The sequence below is a fragment of the Oxyura jamaicensis genome, chromosome 15 (assembly GCF_011077185.1).
Source record: "Oxyura jamaicensis isolate SHBP4307 breed ruddy duck chromosome 15, BPBGC_Ojam_1.0, whole genome shotgun sequence".
In the NCBI taxonomy this organism is placed as follows: domain Eukaryota; kingdom Metazoa; phylum Chordata; class Aves; order Anseriformes; family Anatidae; genus Oxyura; species Oxyura jamaicensis.
In genome coordinates this window covers 1252442-1267911 of record NC_048907.1, presented here as the reverse complement: position 1 = coordinate 1267911, position 15470 = coordinate 1252442, and the positions used below count along the sequence as shown (strand labels likewise).

Sequence of the window (15470 nt, the reverse complement as noted above, 5' to 3'; positions counted from 1 at the left end):
AGTGGAGCGAGGGAGCAGACCGGCCAGCATGCACCCTTCTCGCCGCGAGCGGGCAAAACGTTCAAAGTCATCTCGGTGCCGCGGGTACGTTTGTGTGCGTGGGCAGAACGTGGCACTTGGGAAGGGGAGGAAAGGGAAGGGTGGGCATGGGCAGGGGGTCACGGGGCGCAGCCTGTCCCCACGCCGGGGACACGCCGCTGGCTGTGGCAGCGAGGGCTGTGCGGTGACGGCAGGTGCCCGGGAGGTGATGCAGATGCTGGTGGCATTTGAGATTCTCGTGCTGGTTGGTTTCCAGTTGACTTTTTTTAAATTGCCCGAAATTCTGTGAGTGGCCACATGGACTTGCTAGTGTGTTACTAGAGAGAAGGGAATTTATCTAAACCAAGGTGCGTGCCGCAACACAGAGGTGCAGTGACTAGTGTACATTGCGATGGCACGATTCCTCTATATCACTTGTACAGTTCCTTGGAGTCCCAGGAGCTTTATAACTTGCAAAATGGGGTAAAACGTTTTTCCCCCAATATTTTATTGTGCCTTTTTGAATGCTTGCCTGTTTGGGGTCACTTTTTGTTGTAGGGAATTTGAGTAACATAAATCGAAAACCTGGAAACAGCCTTCAGGAGGCCACCTGGAGAAATGGGATTTCAGCTGTGAAGCTGAAGTGTAGTGCAATAAAACTATGGGAAAAGCATAACCAGAACGGGTAAACCGAGCTTTAGGAATGGTGGCCGGAGAGCTGTGTTGCATGCTGTTAGCAAGGATTAAGTCCCGCGTTGTATGTTCGCCGCCTTGCGTTCCGTTGGGGATCAAGTTTTATTCCATTTAAGAAGCTCTGTGCCGCCTCCTTCTTTTCCAAAGAAAAAGAACTGCGCTCCGACACAAACAAGCATACTCGAGCCCTGCACGACATCACGACAGACAGCACCTTGGTTTCCTTTGCGGTATTTTCTGTTAGCATCGTCCTTATTTCAGCAAGTGTTACTGGTCTGTGTTTAGAGCACGACTGCTCCTCGCAAAGCTTTTTCATCCTTGGAATGCGAGAGCATTTTAATCGGATTTTGGTGGTGTTTCTTAGAAGAAGGAGTGGGAGAGGGAGGAAGATTTCAGTAGGATCTGTGAGATCGTGGAAGGAACAGATTGATTCTGATAAGCTGATTGGGTTAGCAACTATTTTGGAAAGAAGAGGTCATGGACTCGAGGGGACTCGCGCAGCGTGTGTGTAAGTAGCTGAGACAGAAATTCAAGTGGATTGAAAGACGAAAGGGCCCTGGCAAGGTGAGCGGAGTTCATTGGCCTGCCCGGGAGATGAAGGCACAAACGCAAGGGACAAAAATAAATCTCTGCAGTTTGTGGTGCAGTTGTGCTGCTCCACTCCAAGGGAAGCTGAAGGTGAAATAACCGCTCTAGGCGGCAGGCGCAGGAAGGCACCAGTCCGGTCTTTTAAATATTCACATGCCCGGAAGATCCACGTTCCACAAGACCTGACAGTACTCATATTTGTAAAGGAAATGCACACAGAAATGGATCGGGAGAGTGCCCCTGTGTGACACTGCTTCAGAAACTGTCCAAAAGTGGACAGGAGGGTGACAACACAAAGCAGAGACCCCGAGTGAATGGTGATGAAATACAGCCCGGGTTTTTCCTAAAGGCTAGGAATATGATAGCTTTTAGAAGAAAATATAGTGCATCTAACCTTGTATCCACAGGCACTGGCTACAAAGTTTAAATATTCTTTTTATTAGGAAAAAAGATAAACACAAAACATTCTGATTATCTATTACTGCTGAAATCTTAATTGCAGCTGGTTTTCCCTCACCTCTGCAGTAAGAATGTATTTAAAGCCCAAGCTAATCTGCCATTGTTGGTGAGTTATTAGGAAAACTGCTTTGTCATGGCAAAAGCCGTATTTAGGCTGAAAACCAGCCACTTGAAGGTCAGCCTTCAGGTAGCCCTTCACGTAATGTTGTCACAGAAAGGAGCTTTACAATAGAAAGTAAATTACAGTAATTGAGATTACAGTAACACAGAGCTCAGTGTTTAACCAGTGATTGGCAACACTTGAATTTGCAAACAGTATGCGTTAAATGTGGGTTTAACTGTGTTCAGATTAAACGTCTGTCTATCACACAGACCAAATTATTTACCCTTCACAGTTACAGCAGGCTTTCAGTGATAATTCCTTGTTGATTCTTTAGTAACTGGAAGTTAAACAGCCTTCTACTCTGTACAGTTAAATCTGGTGGCTTTGTTTCAGAACAAGAGCCAGCTTTTTTCCTTCAAATACCCGGGATTTTTGTCCCCTGTGGTATTACCCATGCAGATCTGGGTGTGTGCTATACCAGCACCTGAATGTTCTTTGTTTATTTGCAGATGTCTGATCAGTGTTGCTGAAGTGATCGCTGTCCCCTGCCGTTAATGTGATCTTGGCAAGCTCTGCTGTTCGCTATGACAAGTGGATCGGCTCGGATAGATCAGTTGCAGCAGAAAATGCGAATTATGGTAAGTAGTAGCAAAGCTTTTGGAAATTTGTAGAATATGCATTTATTTCTGTTTAGTTGTAGGCCTTAACTAATAAGTAATAAATGATGTTTTCAGTCACAGTGATCTCCATATTTTTGTTAGTATGAAAGTATACTCAATGCATCTCGGCAGCTATTTATATTATGACTTGAGGTTTATATATCAACACCAGGAGGTCTGCTTCAAATAAATTATTTTTTTAAAGTAACTCAGCAATTGAAATCTGTTTGGCTAATGGTAACTCAGTGCTGTGCAGATGCTTTTGCAGGTTTTGTCCTATTATTTGGTTGTTAGGCCTAATCACTGAGTAATGGTGCGTTTTGTTGTGTTTTTTTTCGAGAGAAGAAGTAGACTTTTCATTATGTGATACACACACTACGTAAAGAACAAATCTGAGATGCATCTTAATTTGAATTTAGCCACCTTCCGAATTAAAATTAGAATGAGTTTATTTGATGTTCATGCTGACTTTACATCAATGCTTTCATTTTCTTTCTCTGTAGATTTTTCTTCTGTGCTGGATTTTTTCAGTTCTGTTGAATGTGTAGTTACAACTATGGCAACAAGAGTAGAAATAAATTCCACATTGGCGTCTTTGACGACAGTACCTGACTTAAAAGAGATCAGAAGCGAAGATAAATCACAGCGTGTGTATGTAAGTGTGCTTTCGGATGTAACTAGCAAGACAAAGGAATCTTCAGCATCACTAACACTTGAAGAGAAGAACAAATTTGGGAGTACCTCAAGATCTGCAACAATGCCCTCGCTAGGATCTAGGCCAAGACTTTTCCCAAAACCTTTTTCTAAAGATACATCTTCAGATACTTTTGCTAATGTAAAGCCACCTGTTACAGCTTTCAGATCAAGTAGTCTTATTAGAAAGCCCAACGAGGAGACAACATCTGTCAAGGTATTAGGTGGAAACATTCCTCCACTAGTGGATCAAAAAGCAATTGAAAATGAAAGTAAGGCTGGCAGTGAAGTCGTCACAAACATGACATTTTACACTGGTCCCAGTGCAAATACTGTCATTCTTTTTGAGGCAGCAGGAGCAGAGCAATCAAAGGTGAGCCCGGCCCAAGGAAAAACGGCTGCCGATGACCGCAGAGTATTTAGTACTATGCAAACAAAGGAGCTTCAGAGCAATGCCAAGCTGGAGAAGCCATTTCAGCCACCTGAGACATCCAGGAGTCCTGAAGGGTCTCTTCCTAGGCAGACATCGGTTTCCTCTGGTATTAGACTGGTCTCTTGGAACTCCCTCAAAACTGGTGAAAAGAAAGATGCTTATGAAGATCTTCCAGGGGAGAAAAACAATGATGCAAATAATATCAACACTAAAGTCGATTTCTCTATTGATTTGCAGCAAAGGCCAAAACATAGACCAGTATCTGCTATTTTTCTGGAATCATTAAAAGATCAAAAGCATCGTCCTGCGGAAGCTCCTGAGGAAAAGTCTCCTACAGAGAAATCATGGGTCAGAAAACCCAGGCCTTTGTCCATGGACCTGACAGCTAAATTTGAACTTAAAGATCTTTCTTCTTGCAAGAAGACTTGTTCATCCCATGAGAGCAAGGAGAACGTGTCAATAAGTTCTTTTACTGACAAGGGCTGTCATGATCTGTCTGAAATGGGGCCAAAACCTGAAGAAATTGAATTTAATAAAGGCAGTTCTTCTTCAAAGATAAATTTGAAGTGCAGTAGTCAGGACACTGGCATCCTAAATAATGGAAAATACATATGGGAAACAAAACATAAATCTAAAAGTGAGCAAACTGAGATAAAATCAGGAATAGTCACTAACTTGCATGGTTCTGAAAAATCCTTTGAAACAACTAGCGAAAGCAGAGCTAACAGGGATGGGAAAAAAATCGATCAAAAGGAGACGAGTGGCTTTCTAGGCAGCGAAAGCCCTGCAGCTTCCTCAGAAAAAGAGAACAGTATCGTAAGAGGTAGTGTTAAAAAACACATCAGTTTGTTTACGTCAGAAAATCCCAACAGCTCAATGGATACAGAGCCTCTCCCATCAGCTGCTGAGAGGGAAAACAGATGTATGAACATCCAGCAGAGAATCAAAGAACTGACAACAGAAAACACTGAGGCTAAGCCAGGGAATCTACGCAGATCACTTCAGTCACGACCACTTTCTGCAGACTTGACAAAGATGTAAGTTTCGCAAAAGTTCTATATAATCATCTTCATCGTATTCCACAAAACCTGCTCTATCAGTACAGTAAAATGTCTGCATGTTTTGGTTCCACTCAATGTACTTATTCTTTATAACATTATTCTCAATCCCCTTTACATCCACCCTGCCAAAAGAGAACTTAATGAAATAAACCCTGTCAAAACATGCCATCAGTATTATAACCTGTGTGTATTACTGTAACAGTACTTCTCTTAAAACTGCATGCATTTTGAAATCTTGAGGCCTGCCTTGTAGGCTGTACGCTTACACACTTGTGAGGAAGCAATGACTGAGATTCCCTGTTTTAACTATGCTGTGTTGATGTCCATCCTGTTGTCATCACAGCAGTTTTTCTTCAAAATAACTCTGAATTTTATTTCGTTTGACACTGGAGAGGCAGAAATGCTTACTGTGTCTCAGAGAGTGGTATAGAATATTACATTTTTGGCCAGACTGAAACCTTATTTCAATATCATTTAAGGCCTAGAGATCTATGACGTGCATTCTGCCCAACTGTGGCAATGGAATAGGGAAACATCTTGGGTTTCACGACTTGCTCTGCCAATAACACAGAAAGCTCTCTGCTTCCTCTGATGTAAGTCAATCCTGCAAGCCGTATTTCTGCAGATCTGCAGTTTTTTAGAGCGCTGTTAGTGTAATATGAGATCTGCTAACCTTGTCATTCCCAAACCAACAAAAAATGTTTCGCTGTAGAGAGATACTTGGGCCAAGATAAAACATGTTCTTTCAGTGCAAGGTTGGGTAACTGACGATTCAAAATCAGGAGAATTATTTTTTTTGACACGAATAAGACCAAGATGCAAAGTGCATAAAGCATAATCTGAGGCCATGCTGCAGCGCCTGGTGCTAGTCTGGCTAGCTCATGTTTTGTATGCGATGAGAAAGGGGAAAGGAGGGAGGGTTGCTGTTTCGGGGGGTGACAGGGTGTGCTCCGTGTAATGAACGCGGCAGGTGTTTGGCTAAAAGGACCTGGTTTTTGAACAGTGGAGCAGAGTAATTTTTCAGCAAACCCTAGTCCTTCTGCATTGGGATGGAAATAAGGGAAATATAACTGAGGCACGAGGATGTTAATAACTTTTCCACTATTTTGCCTCATCATGCATCTCAAAATTCTTACAGTACAGTAAGCTACATTGCTAACAATTTTTTCAGAAGCAACAATCCTTTGGTCTAGTTACAGTAAAACCACAGAATACCGTTATAACACGAAATAGCTATGTTTCTCCTTTAAGAAATATCATTTATCGGGTGATTTTTATTGACAGCAGACTGATGATACATCATCCCCTTTGGTAGGAGGAGTGCATTTTAACTGGAACTAAAAGTCTTTTCTCTTAGGTTTTCAAGTCCAGCATCAAGCAGTGAAGCGAAGACTGAGAAACCCGCTGATATTAGGAATGGCTCTGTGAATGAAACTCAGGAACATCAAAAAGTAAGAAAATGGCATCAGCCGATGTAGCCTCCAGTTAGGCTTGCCTTTCGAATGCAGAGAGTGCTGTACCTTGTGTCCCGTTCGGTCTTTACCGATTGACGACTTTAAAGTGGGCACAGAGAGTATTAAGAATGGCATAATCCTAATAGGTTTATCCGTGTAATTCTATCTTTAGGCACTTGAGGAGACAGGCTGCTAAAGAACGGGAGTATTTTGTCGGTGTTGAGTTTTTAAAAAGTTAAATGTGCATGCTGCAGGGAAAATTAACTCCATCCCAGCCAGACCCAGTACAAATGCATGCAATGGTATAGAGTGAAAAATATTATGTGCTATTTCAGTGGGACTTACAACATATGAAAACCCGTGGTGAACAGACTATGGCTGTTGTGGTTCTGTGCAGTGATTATTTTCTCTAAGCGTAGCAATAGCATAGTGAATTTCCACAGTCACAGCTCCTTACTATGTGCTGTGTGTTTCATGTCAATCTCCTAAGTAACATTTAACTTAGAAGTTGTGACAGTGAAGTACTGTACAGAAAGTTCCATTTGCTGTAAAAGCTGTGAGGCTGTTCCTGTTTCCAAGTAACACTTTGGTGTTTCAAAACAATTTCTCTGCTAACACTTGTGGTATTGGAGTTTTAATGTTGTTTTGTGGATATTTCTTGTGAGTTCCCATGGCTGTGCTTTTTTCTGCCTAGGTTTAAGACAGGAGAGACAGAGAAACCAGCAGTTTGATCAAAAACTCTCTGTAGATTAATTTTTATTTTGAAGAGGATACATTTATTTTAAAAAGAAAATCTGTTAATGGTAGAAGTACTGTTTTCAAAATCAGACTATTAAAGTAGGACTAAAACATTCCCTTGCTCTGCCTAGAAGAACATAGAGATGCTAGTTATCTTTCTGGGAAGCAGATAATAGTATAGAATTGGCAATAAATATCAATTCCCACTTCCCCTTTAACTCTTTCCTGCCTTAGCACTCATCACACCTAAGCAGCTGGGTATGCATTTACTGCAGATTAAAATTTCTTGAGAAATCTGAGCTCAGGAACTCAGAACCATGCATGTCTCGTGTATTGACACTTCATACATTCTTCCCTTCCTTGATTTAAAAGTGAAAGTAAAGCTGTGAGGTGATTGTAGTCTAAATTCAGACTGGAGCTACACGTTGCTGCTTGGATCACCTGTATCAATGGATTTTGTGTTTAGAGAACAGGGATGTGGTTAACTTGTGCAGGCTGTGTTGCGCAGAGTGAGCGTTACTTATTTTATTTCAAAGATGTGTAACAGTCTTAACTGTTGGGTTTTTCTTGTTCCAGAGTAAGGAGGTCACGCTTGCTCATAGCACAGATTTCTCTGAGGCACATGCTACTGGGAACCCATGGAAACCCCGGCAGGTTTTAAAAATAACAAACAAAACTGATCAGACAGAGACAAAGGGAAGCTTCCTTGGAGATAGCCAGCACTTTTCTCAGCAAAAGGAAAATTCTGTCTCGTTCACAAGCAGCTTTGAAAAAAAATTAAAACCAACCACAGTTATGGAAAAGACCTACATTAAAACTGTCCGAGCCACCATGTTTGACCATAACGTTCAGAGGCACAACGTCGCTGATGATCGTCCTGGAACTGGTCCTCTGCTGAAAATGAATAATGAACTTGAAGCAAAGTATGATGTGGTGGGGCATAACAGGAGGTCGTGGATGGGAGAAGCGGAGGAGACCGCTAGTGTAAAGAAGGATCATTGCAGTCAATCTGATTCATTGAAGCATATAGCTGACCTAGAAAAAAGTGGAAAACCAGCTTGTTCAAGTGATGGCAAGAAAATGACTCCTGGAATTTTATTAGAAAAACCTTCAGTTGAGAAAAGTGAAAAATCCACTCCAAAAAATGCAGAGGAGTCTTTTATTTTCCAAAGGGTTGAGCCGAGATATGAAGTCTTTCAGATGTGTGGTGAGAGAGCTCTTAGTGAAGCCATTACAATGGCTCCTGAAAAAAAGGCCATGACACTTAGAACTCGAAAATCATCCGTGAAAGAGCAGAGAAACGATGGGGATGTTTTACACACTGATCAGTCAGCGAGGGTAAACAGAACAAGTGACTACTTGAAAGAAGGTAACCTTATTTCAGATTCTAAAGATGTAAAAGCTTTTCCGAGCAGGTCTGCTTTTAGAGAACATAACGATTATTTCTCCAGTGAATGCACTTTATCTGAACAGAAAAAAGACTCTGATAAAACTGAAACCGATCCAATATTAATAGCTGAGAAAATACCTTGTTCTATAAACAAAAGTAAGTGCTTGGGAACAAATGAAAAAATAAGCAAGCTACATTCTGAAATTAAAAAAGAAAAGAGTGAAGTCTCTTCCATGGATGAAACAGGGAGGTCTGATATGATCAAACGCTCTTCTGAGCAAAGGAGTTTTAGACGAGGAGGAACAGACTATGAATTTGGAACCAGCTTTGGTCATGAAGTTATTTCAACCAATGTAAATAAGTATGGGGTCCAATCTTCTGCAGTGCTTTTAAGTGGACAGTTATGTAGGTCTTCCAGTAGCCACAGTCCCGATGTGAAAGAGGAATCTAGAGCCTTTGCTTTAAGGAGAAGTCTGGACTCAAACCGCAAAGAACAAGACTTTAGCTTAGATACTACAGCTCCTGAAAACAGAGAAAAAACCAAAGTAATAAAAGTAGTAGATCCAGAAGAAAAAGTCAGGAGAACCAGAAGTAGTGTTTCTGACTTGAAGATTTCTGAAAGATGGAGGAGGAAGACCTTGCCTCATGATTCTATCAAGGCAGAAGAGGTTGGCTGGCTCACACCTGAAAATATAAACAGGCTGAGTAGGACGGATCCATTGCACTTGGAAGAAGGTTCAGCTAAAAAGAAAAGTAGCAAAGAACAGATGGAAGGGAATGAAGCAAACCAAACTGTTGTTGGCAGTTCTGATGAGTACTTGAAAAAACAGAGTTCTAGCTCTGAACCAAAGGCAACTTATTTTGCAGTAACTTATCAGATTCCTGGTATCAAAAAAGAGAAAAGCTTTCTGGGTACTCCTAGTGCAAGTGTAACTAGTAAAATTTCTAGCTCCAATGATGGAGGAGCAATTAATCTGGATCCTGCTTTTTCTGGAAGGTCCAAACCTTTATTACAGCAACCAGATAAAAATGCAACAGGTACAAATTGTAGGGAAGAGTCACGAGAAGTATATGTCAAAAAGGATTGGGTCAAAGAGGAAGACAAAAATGATGCTTCTTCCAAAACCAGTGCGTTTGGTAACTTAGATGTATCCGGGAAGGATAACCAAAAGTATTATGAAAGAGGCCTGGATCACTCTAAGGAGAAAATCATAGATGTTGATGCTTTGCTTTTAAAACAGGAACTGGGAAATACAGCTCAAACTGATCTCAAAAGTAGCAGAAGAAAGGTCTCCTCTTACCATGAACTCAGATCCCCTCTGCATTTCGCACAGTTACACAAAGATGGTGAACTAGACACACAGAAGAGCAGTGAAAATAACTATGGTTTATCTGGAAGGAAGGCTGAGGACGGTTACAGATCCCAAATTCTTGATATTGATGCCCTTATGGCAGAATATAAAGAAGAATCAGCAAGTAAGAGGGCTGGTAATCTTCAAGACAAGTTCTCTGAAGAGCACAGTTCATTCAGTAGGAACAAAGCAAAGAACAAAAGAAATGTCTCAGATAAGACAACTTCCTATCACTGGAAGGAGTGGAAGGATCAGTATTCTGTGAGTAACAAGCAAGGTGACTGTGCAGAAGAGTTTCACAGGCCAGAGAAATTAATTCTAAATGAGAAGAATAAAGAAAAACTGGATTCCAGTGGCCCAGAGTTTGATAAACAGAAGTCCAAAGACAAAAAGTTCAGCCCCCCTTACTGGGGAAACACAAGCAGCGTGTTTTCAGATAAGTTTCTGAATTCTCCTGCGGAGTTAACAGCAAAGAAAACGTTCATCATTGATGAAGACCAAGATGTGAACTTATCTTCCAGGAACCAAAGTTCAAAATTTGTAATTGACAAGGTGCAGCCTGTAAGTGCAGTTGTAGACCAAACGGTGGAAGTTAATTTTGCTTCCAAGCTGTCCATAAAGGCCGAGGATGGGCTGTTACAGAAGAGGTTGGTCGCGAAAGAACAGTCCTCAGAGGTGTCTCCAGAAGGTGACTGGAGCAAAAACGTAGCAAGAATCTCAGTAACAAAGGACAAAGATGATGCAAATAAGGTGATGTGTGACAACGACTCTTCCAAGGTGAAAAGCAAAACAAAAGACTGGAAGAGCTATACGTCTGGTTTAGGAAGTGCACCCCCAGATTTGAGGCGATCCTATTCAGAAAAGAGCCACCAAGGGAAAGACAATCTACTGCTCACGCAAGAAGTAAGGGGAAGAAAGGATCTATACCGCTCCAGGCAAAGCTTCCCCTTGGAAAGTGTGGATAATGGGTGGAAAAACAAGCTGTCACCGCAGTCAGAAGCTTTCTTCCACGAGGATAAAAAGGTATTGCCAAATGGTATCTAAGTGTTTCCTGTAACTAAAAATGTAAGCAAGGAAAAGATTTTTATGTCTCTGTATAGCTTCTGAGTGCTAGGTGTGACTTTGTTGCAAGTGAGCAGATGAGTACTCTTCAATAGATCTAATTTTCTTTTGGGGTCTCTTTTCTTGTGGAATCTGTGTTGTTCTAGCTTTTGTTTCAAATGCTTCAAATATTTATTGATATTTCTATGGAGAGCATGAAACAGCTCTAAAATGTGTGCATGTTTTATTAATGCTTGGAACACCAGGATGTTAAATTGCAAACTGCAGCTTTGTTCAAAAAGAACTAGTTTGGGTTTATGAGTTGTCAGTGTTGATCTTTTTGGAGTTGTTGTATTCATTTTCCTTTTCTGAAGGAAGCTTTTTTTCTTTGAGTTGCCCTCATTTGAAACTTCACTTGCTGGTATTGATGTTGGTGAAAGGCAAGTGGTTGCCCCTAACAGTGACAGGCTAATCCATGCAATGCACAGCCTGTTGGATATTGACGGCTGTGTTGTTCTTCCATTTTGCAGTTTGTTTGGAACTTCCTGTTTTCATTCAAAAGGGCATTTTACATATGTACGTGTGTGTATGCATGTTTTATTAACAATAACTATAACTATATAACTATAACTTTATTTTAACAGGCTTCTAGGAAAGAGTGGACCAAGCAGAGTGCTGAAAAAGCAGACAGAACAGAGGTTTCACTGGTTTCTACTCAGAGAAGAAGTCATAGCTTTTTTCATAAAGACAGAAGGACGGAGAACGTAATGGTATGTTGTTTGGGAGGAGGTTCCTGGGGTTGGGGAGAGATAAGGAAGGTTCAGCCTGGTTCACTCCGTTCAGAACTGTTTTCCTTTATGCAAATAGATGTGAAAGAAAGTATCTGCCTTCCTAGCAGGAGGAGCAGATGTGGTTGGTTCCTGCGAAGTTTGAGTAGCAGACAACATTTCCACCACACCGATCTGTGCCATATCTTCAAACATAAGCATAAACTTGCAGCTTGTTGATGGTTCTTTCTAAACAGATTTTTCATCTTGAACTCCTAAGGTGTGGGACTAGATCATTAATGCTTTTTGTTTTTCTCAGCTTAGATAATGAAAATTGGTTATTGTGATCTTTTCTGGAAAACTGCAAGCAGAAGCATGTCATAATCTGGAAAAATGATGGGTTTAATTTTCTCTGTAGGCAGTAGACAACTAATTATGTGAAGAATCACGGCTGACTCTTTTTTCAGTAATTTGATTTGTCTCTAACATGCATCCTTTGGGGTAAATTCATTGTTAGGCAACATTATCCTAAGCTGCAGCAGGACTTCCTGATGTTAGCCCATGGGTGCATTTTACATTAGGAAACAGTTGGCGTTCTAAGTCCTGATGTTCTGAAATACAGAGCAAAGATCTGAACCTTTCAAAAAGTTGCACCAGAAATGAAACATATTTATTTTTCTGTGGAAAATAAAGGATTTGAATAGCATATCAACATCACAGAATTCCATCGTTCCGAGAGAGACAGTGCTGCTGCCAAAGAAATCCTCCCTTACTGGAAGGACGTTCTAAAATTCACTGCAAGTGCTGTGCCTTTGTTTCCCCTTGTGCACAGAAATGGTTTTGACATGCTAGAATACTGCAGTTGCATCAGAGTGCACTTCTCTGTGATTCTAAATATGCGTCTGTAGTTCTTGAAAATCTGGCCATCCTGCATCTTTTCAAAATTCTTCTACTTTTATGGAGAAGATGACTGAAAGAGGTCACTGCTCTTACCTGTCCCAAGGTCAAATCTAATCCGTCCTCTTAGTCTGCTAGCACACTCGTGTGGTGACAGGACGTACTGCTCTTTTCAGAGAACCTCTTTTTTTTTTGAGTACTCACGCTCAAGTGTCCGGCATCCTTTGGAATCCAGCGGGCCCCGAGCACGTTCCTCCCCTGTATTGCCTTGCAAAGCCCAGGCGAGGTCCATCTGTTCTTCAGTGCAGTGCTAGCAAAAAGAGCTCGGTCCTCCGCGTATGGACCGCGGGTGGGCAGGTGGTAGGGAGGTGGTTCCAACTGGTGTTTGCGAGGTGGAAACCTCGCCACCCGTCTGTGTGTTCCATAGCCCCACGTGGGTATTGCAGGGAGACGAGCAGAGCTCTTCTGGCACCGAGGTTAATAACTCCTTTGTGCTCGTCTGGAGAAAATACAGCGGTGTTGGCTGTCTGCGTTGCAATTCCTCCCTCTGGTGGAGGAACAGAGTCAGAGACATTTCCAACCATCTGGGCTGGAAAAGACCTTCATCATCCAGTCTGATCCCGAGTCCCGTCACCGAGCCATGTCCCTTAGTGCCACAGCCACAAATACCCCAGGGACGGGGACTCCACCAAAGCTGCTCTGAGGTCGGGTGTCAGGGAACGTGGGATGTCCGGACATACCCCCTGGAGAAGGAGAAACCAGTAACCCATTTCCTCTCAATCTGAATGCAATCTGTGTTTTGCTCAGCATGCCCTTCAGATAAGATTAGAAGCAAGCCAAACTGGCCTTGTGTTGTTTGAATGTTTTCTAGCCTGATGTTTGTTTGCAAAGTTACCTGCTTTTTCTTGTGTAGTAGTGACAAAGAGCTGCGCTACGGGACATGTCGCATGTTACTGAAGTCTTCCTTCCTAAAATGTATTCCAACATAAGATTTTTTTCCCCTTTCTGCCCTTTGATACGTGCTAATTCCAGTAAAGAAGGAAATTGGTTCAGGTGTAAAACATTCACCTAACAGGCAATTAAGGGAAAGAATAGAGTTAACGTGAATAAATGACTTCCTTTTTGCATCTCTGAAGACAGGAATATTTAAGAGAACAAAACTTTTCCCTGCCTGTCTAAAAATATTTCCTGTTTCATGAAGCCAACCACTCAGCTCATACCTTGTGCTTTGGCCCTGCCCATGTCTCAGTGTAGACACGGAGCTGTTTTCCTCCGGCTGTTTGCTCTTCACAGCTGGGACTGGAGCGCGCAGAACGGGCTGTGAGCCTGCTGCATGCCGGAGGGTCCGCCGGGCCGCCCGCCCCAGCCTGCGGCAGGGTGCCTTTCCTTGAGCCCCGGGGTGTCCCTGCCTGTCAAATAAAAGTGCTGTTCGTAGGCTGCGGTAGGTGCTCTGTGCTCCTCCGAGGCCCTGTAGCTGCGACGTGTTGTGGTAAGCCACGAGAATTGCAGAAGAGGTTTTCAAGTATTATCTTTCACAACTTGTTCTGTCTCAGCTGACACAGGTCTCTAATTCTGGTGTTTGGTCACCAACCTCAGTTCCTGATGAGGTCATCAAGACTGATAGGAGTCTCATGAACTAAAAACTGCGGAATGTGCGACGTGGCTCGCCCCCGGATCGAAGGACGTGCTCACCCTCGGTGGGGCCGAGGGGACTGCGCCTTCATCTGGGAACAGAGTAGCCAGGAGCTTGGCTTCTTTGGAAGCCTCTGCTTAGCTATCTTGTGTGTGATTTTCAAAAATGTTTAACTTTGTTTTTTCTTTGAGACAATCTGGTATCCATAATGGCGTGATATCAAAACACGCTATTTGAGACTGATGTGTGGGTGGGAAAGGATTGGTTTAAGGCAACCATGAGCTAACTTTTAAAACTGTTTTGGAAATGAACTGCAGGGGAGAGAAGATAAATATTTTCTAAACACGCACAGATGAATTCATTGCTTGGCTTGTCCCAGCATGGCCACAGCGGGTCTCTCCTGCCCAGTGAAACGTGAGCGTTCTCACCTTCCCGTCAGATAACGCCTCTGATATTACAACTTCACTCTTTCCTGGATGGAAACAGATGTACTAAAAAAAAAAAAAGAAATCCTGTGCAAGTTGTTTTGCTAGCCTAAAAACGGAATCAGCCTAGGAAAAAAAAAATCAGACGAGCTTCATGTCTGCGGGAGGTCTCAGAGGTGTGGTTAGGACAGGGGGAGCACTCCCCATAACGCCCCGAGCCAGCGTTTTCCAGCAGGAGGACGTGGGGCTGTGGGAAGCAGCTCGGCCGTGTCACCCTGGAGGTCACTGGGGTCCTCCGGGGCCGCCTTCTGTCGCTTGCCCTTCTTTTTCTCCTTAAAAAGGGCTCAAAAAGGGAGAGGCAGCGGGAAGCTCTGCCATTCCCGGCTGTGCCCTCGCGAAGCCCTGGCAGTGCCCGGTGGCTCAGCCTCCTGTTGCGAGCGGTGTCCTCGGAGGCCGGTGCTGGTTGTCAGCCTCCTTTGGCCGGGATTTTGCCTTTTTTGGTAGCATTCGCTTCTTGGGAGCATTCCAGCCGTATATAAAAAGACACTTGTTGTGTCTATTGCTTCCTCTTCACCAAAGGCATTTTTATATTAAAAGCAGGAGCTTTTCTTTCGCGTCTGTTTTTTTTTCTTGTACATTACAGAACAAATAAGGTCAGCTTGCAATCCAGACCACGGCGGTGGCGTTAATAGCGTTTCGTAACCCCCAGCCTGCAAAAAACCTGAGTGGTTTTAGAAGCTGCTTTTTCCTTCCAGATGAAGGGCTTTTCAGCACGCAGCCCCAAGTGCTATTATTAATTCTAGCCTAACACGTTACGGATTAACGAGACGGGCAAACTCCGCGCGGCGAGATGCTAAATAACAAGAGGTTAAGTCACATGCTGCCAGAGCTCAGCTCCTGCTCGTAAGTAGCCACAGCATCTGTTAAAGGCGCAGAGCTCGGCGGGGATGTGGATGCTGATAAACATCGCTCGCTGCCCGTGCTGCCTGTAATTGCCCCCGAGTGCTTTTAACTCCTGCTGGAGGAGGTGAGAGGGGGGAGCCGGAGTCTAGGGAAGATGGTCTTG

The 15470-nt window shown here is 42.9% G+C and overlaps 1 protein-coding gene across 1 annotated transcript in view; it reads left to right on the top strand.

Moving 5' to 3' along the window:
• Window positions 1-2368: 2368 nt before the first annotated feature.
• Window positions 2369-15470, top strand: part of KIAA1671 (KIAA1671 ortholog) — a 52581-nt gene continuing 39479 nt past the window's right edge. The window contains exons 1-5 of the mRNA XM_035340372.1: window positions 2369-2499; window positions 3024-4683; window positions 6065-6158; window positions 7476-10664; window positions 11327-11452. Coding sequence (XP_035196263.1) covers window positions 3077-4683; window positions 6065-6158; window positions 7476-10664; window positions 11327-11452 — 5016 coding nt within the window. The 5' untranslated portion in view covers window positions 2369-2499; window positions 3024-3076. The remainder of the gene's footprint in view (window positions 2500-3023; window positions 4684-6064; window positions 6159-7475; window positions 10665-11326; window positions 11453-15470) is intronic.